The sequence below is a fragment of the Chiloscyllium plagiosum genome, chromosome 32 (genome assembly GCF_004010195.1).
Source record: "Chiloscyllium plagiosum isolate BGI_BamShark_2017 chromosome 32, ASM401019v2, whole genome shotgun sequence".
NCBI lineage: Eukaryota > Metazoa > Chordata > Chondrichthyes > Orectolobiformes > Hemiscylliidae > Chiloscyllium > Chiloscyllium plagiosum.
Window position 1 is genome coordinate 38,234,515 of NC_057741.1, and position 11,518 is coordinate 38,246,032.

The following is an 11,518-nucleotide window of genomic DNA, read 5'->3' on the forward strand; positions in this document are numbered from 1 at the left end:
GTCTTAAATGGGTGACCCCTTACTCTGAGATTATGCTTCTGGTTCTAGACTCTCCCACAAGGGAAAAGACTTTTCTGTATTGACCCTGTCAATCCTCCACAAATCTTTTATGTTTCAATATGGTCGCCTTTCTATATTAGTGACGTTGAGGAAGGGGCAGAGTGTAATGTATCAAATTTGCAGACAATGCAAAATTTGGGACAGAGGGTACGTTGTGATGAGGACGTAAAAAATCTATAAGAGGGTAGAGGTAAGTAGAGTGAGTGGGCAAAGACTTGGCAGATGGAGTTTAATGCACAAAAGTGTGAGGTTATGCATTTTGATAGGAAGTGTCAAAAGCAGAATACTATTTAAACAGAGAGAGACTCTGCAGAGGGATCTGGGTGTTCTTGTGCATGCAGGTGCAGCAAGTAATGAGGAAGGTAAGATGAAGTTTGCCTTATATTGCTAGGGATTTGGAGTTTAAGCAAAGGGAGTCTTGCTATAGCTGTTGGTGAGGCTGCACTTGGATGACCGAGTACTGTCCTGGTCCCTGTGTTTACTAAAGGATCTTGTCATTAGAGGCTGCTCAAAAGAGATTCTCTTGGCAGACTCCTGGATAAAGGGGTTGATTTATCAAGGACAGCTATTCTTGAGAGTTTAGATGACTGAGGGGTGACCTTATTGAAACATACAGGATTCCCAGGGGGTGTGACAGGATCGATATTGAGAAGATGTTTCCACCACTGGGGCAATCTCAGACTTGCGGACTTAGCTACAGAATAAGGGACACTCTGAGGTGCAAAGGAATTTCTTCTCCCAGAGAGTAGTGCATATCTGGAATTCTCTACCCTGGAGAGTTGTGCAGGCTAGATCTGTTATAATATATAAACTGGAGGTGAACATATTTTTGAAACATTGTGGAGTTGAGAGCAATGAGGAGCTGAAACCTAAGAGGACACAGGCCTACGGCAGATCAGTCATGATGTTATAGAAACGCAGGATAAGCTTGAGGGGCTGAATGGCCTACTCTTGCTCCTGTTTAGAGTCATAGAGCTGTACAGCACAGAAACAGACTCTTCGATCCAACTTGTCTGTGCCAACTAGATACCCTAAGTTAATCTACTCCCACCTGCCAGCACTTGGCCCATATCCCTCCAAACTCTTCCTATTCATATATCCATCCAGATGCCTTTTAAATGTTGTAATTGTACCAGCCTCCACTACTTCCTCTGGCAGCTCATTCCGTACACGCACCACCCTCTGTGTCCCTTACGTCCCTTTTAAATGTTCTTAAAGCTGGTTACTTTCTTGTCGAAGTGAGTCTTTATTTAATGAGTTACCTGTACAATTGTTTCTCTTTGAATTTTGCTAAAAGATGGTCAGGTGTTTGCGTGGGGCCAGAACGCTGGGGGCCAGTTGGGCCTTGGCAGGAGTGGTCACAGTGTGCTCAGACCCCAGCGTGTGGAGGCATTGACGGCGATCCCCGTGGCTCAGATTACAGCGGGTGGAGCTCACAGCTTTGCTCTCTCCCTCTCTGGGGTAGTGTACAGCTGGGGAAGAAATAATCGCGGACAATTGGGGCTCAATGACACCAAATGTAAGTAAAATGCACTCCCTTCCTTTTTACTCTCACATTCATCGTTTTCCAGTTTCTGTCTCCACCGTGGATCTTTGTGATAACTTGCCACTAAAACCAGTAATCAAAATGTGCTTATATAGAATCAAACAACAGAAAAGACCCTTCAGCCCATCTAGTCTGCTCCTACTTTATACTCACATTCCATTCACCTTTTACATTAGCTGCCTGTCTGGCAACATATCAAATATAAAATTCTGGTCTTTGTTTTCCAACCATGCGTGGCCTAACATTTTCCTATCTCTGTAACTCTCAAGCAGACCCTCGACACTCTGAGATCTCTGCACCCCTCTCACTCCGGCCTCTTGACTATCACTGATTTTAATATGCCATTTATGGCGATTCCTTCAGCTGCTGGGACCTCACAACCTGTAATTCCCTCATCAAACCTCTGTCTCACTCCTCTCCCCCCTTTAAGATGCTCCATCTTCAAAGCCAAGTTTGGTTAACAGCTCTAATGTCTCCTTTTGAGTGTCAGCAACAAAAGTGGTTGGATAGTTATTGTTGTGACATGTCTTGTTTTACTACATTAAGGGTGCTATATAAATGCAGGTTGTGGTTGCTACTGCTACACTTCATAAAGGGGATCATTCATCTTAGTGTTGACAGTGACAAAGCTCTCCCTCTGGTGGTAAAATTTAGAACTGCAGCTGGAACACTGAGAATGGACAAGAATATTATTGCAATTAGAGTTAATTGTTTGTTAGAGCAAAGTGCAGTGGTTTGTTACAAAATACAGTGAAAAATGTTGCCCAGTGTTGCCACTCACTGGCACTATCTTAAAACACAGAAAAATAAACCAAAATATAGAATATAAAGGCAAAAAAATAAAAGTTCAACTTGACAGTCCTTCTCGTTAAGAGCTCAGTCACGGGACTGGAGCGGCTAGCCATGAGTCCTCTCACCGGGTCACCGGAACAAGAATCACCCCTCTCTTGGCACCACCATGAGCCCTTGCTGGGCCTCGCTGTGAGTGGCAACACTGGGCCACACTTTTCGCTGTATTTTGTAACAAACCACGTGAAACTATATAAGCCAAATCCTTCCTATGGTGGGGCGACCAGAATTGAACCCGTTATTGTAAAAGTGGTCTAACCAATGACCTGTCCAGCTACAACATGATGTCCCAACTCCAATCCTCAATGCACTGACCGAAGGAGGTACGTGTACCAAACGCCTTCTTCCCAACCCGTCTACCCGTGACTCCATTTCCAAGGAACTGTGAACCAGAATCCGCAGGTCCCTTTGTTCGGCAACATTCCCCAAGTCTCTTTTGCATTTGTGCATTACTTCAGTTTTACATTCCAAGGTGTCAGGAATACAGGAACAAAGGATTATATTTCTTTTTGTTTATCCCAGCTCGGCGTCTTCCCACGTACGTGAAGCTATTGGAGTGGAAGAAGATCGTCTATATTTCCTGTGGAGCACAGCACACTGCCATGCTGACTAAGGTCTGCTTGGAGAATATAACAAATTTTAATCGTAAAATTGCAATTTCTTCAAGGTTTGCAAAGATTTGAATTTCTAAGGTGTTTTTCAGACCTCATGACATTTCTAATTAATGAACAGCAAGCAAAGTAACCCAGGAAATTCAGCAGCCAATTTGTGCACAGCAGGGTGCCTCAAATAGTGATGTGCAGAACAACCTACACTGCAGGTCACAGAGTCACAGAGATGTACAGCACAGAAACAGACCCTTCACTCCAACTCGTCCATGCCGACCAGATATCCCAACCTGTTCTCGTCCCATTTGCCAGCACTTGGCCCATATCCCTCTAAACCCTTCTTATTCAAATGCCCATCCAGATATATTTTAAATGCTATAAATTATACCAGCCATCACCACTCCCTCTGGCAGCTCATTCCATTCATGCACCACCCTCTGTGTGAAAAAATTGCCCCTTAGGTCCCTTTTATATCTTTCCCTTCTCACCCTAAACCTATGCCCTCTAGTTCTGGACTCCACCATCCTAGGGGAAGGACTTTGTCTATTTATCCTATCCATGCCCCTCATGAGGTCTATGAAGACTGGAGGTTGGCTAACGTGGTGCCACTGTTGAAGAAGGGTGGTAAGGACAAGTCAGGGAACTATAGACCAATGAACCTGACATCAGTGGTGGGCAAGTTGTTAGAGGGAATCCTGAGGGATAGGATGTACATATATTTGGAAAGGCAAGGACCGATCAGGGATAGTCAACGGCTTTTGTGCGGGGGAAATCATGTCTCACAAACTTGATTGAGTTTTTTGAGGAAGTAACAAAGAGGATTGATGAGGGCAGAGTGGTGGATGTGATCTATTTGCAGTTCAGTAAGGCGTTCGACAAGATTCCCCATGGGAGACTGATTAGGAAGGTTAGATCTCATGGAATACAGGGAGAACTCGCCATTTGGATACAGAACTGGCTCAAAGGTAGAAGACAGAGGGTGGTGGTGGAGGGTTGTTTTTCAGACTGGAGGCCTGTGACCAGTGGAGTGCCACAAGGATTGGTGCTGGGTCCACTACTTTTCATCATTTATATAAATGATTTGGATGTGAGCATAAGAGGTACAGTTGGTAAGTTTGCAGATGACACCTGTCATGGAAACTAAATTGACTTGACACAATTATTAGCAAGAGCAAAGAAAGGAGCTTTATTGTTACCTCTGTAGACGTGACTCCAGTACACAAATGCTAGATGCCTTCATGTAAAGGAGTGCCTTAACATGGTATGGACACTTGCTTTATTCTGTTTCTTATCACGCTGTCAAGGGCGAATCCCCTAGTCTTAGACATAACAGTTCTTTAGCTTTCGCTGAGTTTGACTATCACAAGGTCGAGTTGAATGTTTACAGAATTCAAACAGAGATAAGCTGACTATAGGCCTTCATCAAAGTTTTGTTTAACTTATACAGCACTCAGTTAAAGGAAAGCATTCTCTTTCAAATTTCACAGTAAATGGATAATTAATTTCACAGTAAATGGATAATTTTCCATTACAACCAAAATTGGGGGTGTAGTGGACAGCGAAGAAGGTTACCTCAGATTACAACAGGATCTTGACCAGATGGGCCAATGGGCTGAGGAGTGGCAGATGGAGTTTAATTCAGCTAAATAGGAAGTGCTACATTTTGGGTAAGCAAATCTTAGCAGGACTTATACACTTAATGGTAATGTCCTAGGGAGTGTTGCTGAACAAAGAGACCTTGGAGTGCAGGTTCATAGCTCCTTGAAAGTGGAGTCGCAGGTAGATAGGATAGTGAAGAAGGTGTTTGGTATGCGTTCCTTGATTGATCAGAGTATTGAGTAGAGGAGTTGGGAGGTCATGTTGGGGCTGTACAGGATATTAGTTTGACCACTGTTGAAATACTGCATGCAATTCTGGTCTCCTTCCTATCGGAAAGGAATTGTGAAACTTGAAAGAGTTCAGAAAAGAATTACAAGGATGTTGCCAGGATTGGAGGATTAGAGCTGTAGGGAGAGGTTGAATAGTCTAGGGCTGTTTTCCTTGGAGCGTCGGAGGCTGAGGGGTGACCTTATAGAGGTTTATAAAATCATGAGGGGCATGGATAGGATAAATAGACAGTCTTTTCCCTGGGATGAGGGGTCCAGAACTAGAAGGCATGGTTTTAGGGTGAGAGGGGAAAGATATAAAAGAGACCTAAGGGGCAACTTTTTCACGCAGAGGCTGGTACGTGTATGGAATGAGCTGCCAGAGGAAGTGGTGGAGGCTGGTACAATTGCAACATTTAAAAGGCATTTGGATGGGTGCATGAATAGGAAGGGTTTGGAGGGATATGGGCCAGGTGCTGGCAGGTGGGACTAGATTGGGTTGGGATATCTGGTCGGCTTGGACGAGTTAGACCGAAGGGTCTGTTTCCATGCTGTACATTTCTGTGACTCTATGACTCTATGAGATCTCCTGACAAATTTATTTCTCAATTTCCAGCTGACTATTAGGGGGTCTATAATACAATCCCAATAAGGTGACCATCCCTTTTTTAGTTCTCAGTTCCACCAAATAACTTCCCTGGATGTATTTCCAGGAATATCCTCCCTCAATACAGCTGTACTCTACCCCTTATCAAAAACACCACTCCCCCTCCTCCCTTGCCTCCCTTTCTATCCTTCCTGTAGCATTTGTACCCTGGAACATTAAGCTGCCAGTCCAGTCCATCCCTGAGCCACGTTTCTGTAATTGCTATGATATCCCAGTCCCATGTTCCCAACTATGCTGAGTTCATCTGCCTTGAAGTAAATGCAGTTTAATTTGTCAGCCCTACCCTGTTCTCTGCTTTGTTCCTGTCTGCCCTGACTGTTTGACTCACTTCTTTACTCAACTGTACCTGTTTCAGATGGATCTCTTTCCTCAGTATCTCCCTGGTCCCACTCCCCCCCTTCATTCCTGAAGAAGGGCATGTGCCCGAAACGTCGAATCTTCTGTTCCCTAGATGCTGCCTGACCTGCTGTGCTGTTCCAGCAATAAAGTTTCAACCCACTCCCCCCCTACCCCTCTTACTATTTAAATCCTCCTGAGCAGCTCTAGCAAGTCTCCCTGCCAGTGTATTAGCCCCCTTCCAATTCAGGTGCAATCCATCCTCTTGTACAGGTTACTTCCACACTAGCAGAGATTCCAATGATCCAAAAATGTGAATCCATCTCCCATTCACCAGCTCCTCAGCCACACATTCATCTGCTCTATCCTCCTATTCCTACCCTCAATGTGGACAATGACCTCTTGCTGACCCCTCTCCCCCGTGAGAACATTCTGCACCCTCTCTGAGACATCCTTGATCCTGGCACCAGGGAAACAACACACCATTCTGCTTTTTTGCTGCTGGCCACAGAAACGCCTGTCTGTGCCACTGACTAGAGAGTCCCCTAACACAATTGATCACTTGGAACCCGACGTACCCCTTCATTACATGAGGGTCTGTCTTGATACCAGAAACTTGGCTGTTTGTGCTACGCTCCGATGTCCAGCGATACATGAATTCAAACAGCAAAGGCAGTAACTGCGCAGATTCACTGCTGTGTCAGTTAGCACTGTGGGTTTCTTTCTCTCTCTCCCTTACAGACCATGTGCTCGCTGCCTTTGTCTGTCTTTCTACCTTTTAAAAGTGCCGTTGTTTGGACTTTTTTCTCTCCAAACCAATGCAACAGCATATAAAACAGTAATTACTGCTCCTAGAATTCGAGGAAACCACCTGTGCAATCCGTCCTTCTTGTACAGGTCACTTCTACCCCAAAAGAGATTCTAATGATCCAAAAATGTGAATCCTTCTCCCATACACCAGCTCCTCAGCCACACATTCATCTGCTCTATCCTCCTATTCCTACCCTCACTAGCTCGTAGTACCAGGAATAATCCAGATATTACTACCCTCAAGGATAGTAAATTTTTAAATTCCTGTCTAACTTTCTATATTCTCCCTTCAAAATCTCATTCTTTTCCCTTCCTATGTCATTGGTTCCAATGTGGACAATGACCTCCTGCTGGCCCCTCTCCCCCGTGAGAACATTCTGCACCCTCTCTGAGACATCCTTGATCCTGGCATCAGGGTAACAACACACCATTCTGATTTTTTGCTGCTGGCCACAGAAACGCCTGTCTGTGCCACTGACTAGAGAGTCCCCTAACAGAATTGATCACTTGGAACCCGACGTACCCCCTCATTACATTAGGGTCTGTCTTGATACCAGAAACTTGGCTGTTTGTGCTACGCTCCGATGTCCGGCGATACATGAATTCAAACAGCAAAGGCAGTAACTGTGCAGATTCACTGCTGTGTCAGTTAGCACTGTGGGTTTCTTTCTCTCTCTCCCTTACAGACCATGTGCTCGCTGCCTTTGTCTGTCTTTCTACCTTTTAAAAGTGCCGTTGTTTGGACTTTTTTCTCTCCAAACCAATGCAACAGCATATAAAACAGTAATTACTGCTCCTAGAATTCGAGGAAACCACCTCCAACAACTAAAATACCTCAAACAAGGAGTAGTTGTTACAGCTACAAATTTTTTTCCCTTCTCCAACTTAGGGATAATTTTACAACTAATCTGTTTCCCTTTCCTCATGCAGTGTAAATTGTAGCTCCTTTTGTAATTTGGCATTCTCACATAAAAGCATAGAATCCCTGCAGTATGTGAGAAGTCCATTCACCCCATCAAATCCACACCAACCCTCCAAAGAGCATCCCCATGTGAACCCATTCCTGCCCTATCCCTTTAATCCCACATTTCCCATAGCTAACCCCCTAGCCTGCACATCCCTGGACACAATGGGAAATTTAGCATGGCTAATCCATATAACCTGCACATCTTTGGACTATGGGAGGGAACCAGAGCACCCGGAGGAAACCCACACGGACGTGGGGAGCATGTGCAAACTCCACACAGTCAGTCACCCAAGGGTGGGATCGAACCTGGGTCCCTGGCGCTATGGAGCAGCAGTGCTAACCACTGAGCCACTGTGCCACCCCTGTACATGTAGAATGAGTGTAAGATGAAAAACTTTGATAACATGTTGCTTTTATCAACAGTACTCAATTAGCAATGTGATAAATGAGCTGATCAAATACCATGATGATGATTGTGGAATAGATATTAGCCAGCGCATTGGTGATAACACCCTTACAGTTCTTCAACAGAGTGCCATAGGATTTTCTACATTCAACTGAGAGACAAACAGGGTCGAGGTTTAACATCTCAACCATAAAGACTGAGGTAGTTTCTTGGGTCAAACACCACTGCCCTTTTGATATGATCTGAGTGCTCCCCTATTTGTTACCTCACTAAATATTTACCATAAAGATCGGGTTTTTGTTGAGACAGATATCTTGAAGTTTATTAACACCACTAGCTATTCACATTGCTCTAACACCACAGACTTGTACATAGTCTGGATTCTGATGTTATTGTGCATTATATACACCAGTTATTGAACACACACAACACTGACATCATTACACAGAGAGAGTGACTGAAGGTGAATACTGGAGCATCACATATCATGACATCATTGTCTTAAAGGCACATTTGCTCTCTAGTCTGGAATCTGTTCATTAGCTCAACAACGACAGAACTTTCAACAGTGCCAAGATCTCTCAGCAATGCATGGGAGGAATCAGCTTCAATTCTGTGTGCAAGTCTTTGTAATGGGGCTCAAGTTATGAACATCTGACACAAGAGACAAGAGCGTTAAACCTCAAAATCTATTCAAATATTTTTCAGCATAATTTATCAACCAAGATTGTTCTTATCTGACGGTCGGAGGTGTTAATGCTCAGGTCCTTCTGAGACACTGGCTCCTGATCCTTGGGGATTTGTAAATCAAGGTTAAGTCAGTGGTTTCATTCATGTGAATAGACCAGGGCACTCTGCTTTATGATGTATTCATCAACATCGTGTCAAAATTTCAGGTCCACACTTTTGCAATGGGGGAGCAAATAATGAGTTTGAATGAGGGGGTCATCCTGTGTGAAAGTCTATCTGACTCTGTAATATTCCTAACATAACAATGGTGGCACGGTGGCACAGTGGTTAGCACTGCTGCCTCACAGCGCCTGAGACCCGGGTTCAATTCCCGCCTCAGGCGACTGACTGTGTGGAGTTTGCACGTTCTCCCCGTGTCTGCGTGGGTTTCCTCCGGGTGCTCCGGTTTCCTCCCACAGTCCAAAGATATGCAGGGTCAGGTGAATTGGCCATGCTAAATTGCCCGTAGTGTTAGGTAAGAGGTAAATGTAGGGGCATGGGTAGGTTGCGCTTTGGCGGGTTGGTGTGGACTTGTTGGGCCGAAGGGCCTGTTTCCACGCTATAATGTAATCTAATCTAATCTAAAAAACCTGAATGAATCCCTTGACCAAGTCTACACTGGGGAAGGTTTGTATCCACAAATCAGGGACTTTCATAGAAGACTTATAGAATCCCTACAGTGTGGAAACACAACAAGTCCACACTGACCTTCCGAAGGGTAACCCACCCAGACCCATTCCACTACCCTACTACGTTTACCCTCCTACATATTCCTGAATACTATGGAAATTTAACATCGCCAATTCAGCCTAGCCTGCAGATCTTTGGATCGTGGGAGGAAACCGGAGCACCCAGAGGAAACCCACACAGACACGGGGAGAATGTACAAACTCCACACAGACAGTCGCCTGAGGCATGCATCGAACCTAGGTGCCTGGTGCTGTGAGGCAGCAGTGCTAATGACTGAACCACCGTGCCACCCCCTAAATCAGTCAGAAACACTGTTACCAGGATAAATTTGCAGAACAGAATTCCCATTCCCTGACTGGGATTCGGACCCAGTAGTAGTGAAAGCACTGAATCCTAACCCCTAGACTATTAGGGAAGGCTTTTCTTTACTTTTCTTTATTCTTTCATGGAATGTGGGTATTGTTGTTGAAGCCAGCATTTGTTGCACGTCCCTAATTTCCCTTAAGCTGAGTGGTTTGTGAGGCTCTTTCAGAGGGCAGTGGGTCTGGAGTCACATGTAAGTCTGACCAGGTAAGGATGGAGTTTCCTTCCCTGAAGGACATGTGAGTGAACACCATATGGGGTCTTTATGACAATTGATGATAGTGTCATGGCCACCGTCACTGAGACGATCATTCAGCCTAACATTTATTTAAATCCCAAGAAATCATAGAATCCCTTCACACAGGAAGTGTCCAGTCGGTCTACTTTGGCTGTGCTAGCTCTTTCAAAAAGCTACCCAATTAGTCCCACATCCTCATCCTTTCTCCATATCCCTGTAACTGTTTTCATCCTTCAGGTGTTTGTCCAATTGCCCTTTTAAAAGTTTCAGTTGAATCCACTTACCCCGCACTTTCAGTTTTGCCCGAAACATTGATTTTCCTGCTCCTCGGATGCTGCCTGACCTGCTGTGCTTTTCCAGCACCACTCTAATCTAGAATCTGGTTTCCAGTATCTGCAGTCATTGTTTTTACCTCGTTGATTTTAACCCTACTGCGAATCCTCTTGCGAGGATGCCTGCCTTGAAGAAGTTTTCCTCCTCTCTCTACCAAGAATCTCAGTGGGTCTCTCCCTCACTGTAACCCCCAGGTCATCTCCTCTGCCCTGAAGCTGTTCAACCATGTCCTGAAACTGACTCGCTACCACAGCCACAGTTGCTTTATGCTAATTTCTCCCCACCCCCACCCGCCTCTCACTTATCTCTCCACTCTGCAGGCACGCTGCCTCTATTCCTGATGAAGGCCTTTTGCCCGAAACGTTGATTTTCTTACTCCTCAGATGCTGCCTGACCTGCTGTGCTTATCCAGCACCACTCTAATTGCAGATTATAACAGCTCACTGTGTGAAATAAAAACTTCTTTTACCAATTATTTAATTTTTTTATGGTTACTGACTTTCTTAACTGTGGAAGCAATTTTTTATTTATTCTTAAGCCAGAGACTGCACATTTATTTACAAGGAGTTAATCACCTCACTGACTTCAACCTTTAACCTTTTTAAATAAGAAATACTCAGTTACCTGAACAGGAGAAGGTGAAGTCACTGAGGTAATTAATGCCTTGTTAATGAGTCTGATGTCCCAAGCTGTATAAGTTCAGGAGTTATTATATGTAGAAAATGTAATTCATACTATTGTAATGAACAATACTGAACAGTTTTATTTCATTAAGATTTGCATTTACATATCTCAACTCATCTTAAAGCGTTTCACATACTGTTGATTACTTGTGGTGCAGTGGCTGTGTTAGATGTAGACAATAGACAATAGGTGCAGGAGTAGGCCATTCTGCCCTTCGAGCCTGCACCGCCATTCAACATGATCATGGCTGATCATTCCTAATCAGTATCCTGTTCCTGCCTTATCTCCATAACCCTTGATTCCACTATCTTTGAGAGCTCTATTCAACTCTTTCTTAAATGAATCCAGACACTGGGCCTCCACTGCC

At 44.4% G+C, this 11,518-nt stretch overlaps 1 protein-coding gene across 2 annotated transcripts in view; it reads left to right on the forward strand.

Moving 5' to 3' along the window:
* Positions 1-11,518, forward strand: part of LOC122539516 (probable E3 ubiquitin-protein ligase HERC4) — an 86,429-nt gene that overhangs the window by 14,917 nt on the left and 59,994 nt on the right. The window contains exons 4-5 of one of the 2 annotated variants that reach the window (XM_043674460.1): positions 1,358-1,579; positions 2,978-3,069. In XM_043674460.1, coding sequence (XP_043530395.1) covers positions 1,358-1,579; positions 2,978-3,069 — 314 coding nt within the window. The remainder of the gene's footprint in view (positions 1-1,357; positions 1,580-2,977; positions 3,070-11,518) is intronic. The other variant, XM_043674461.1, reaches the window with a different exon arrangement.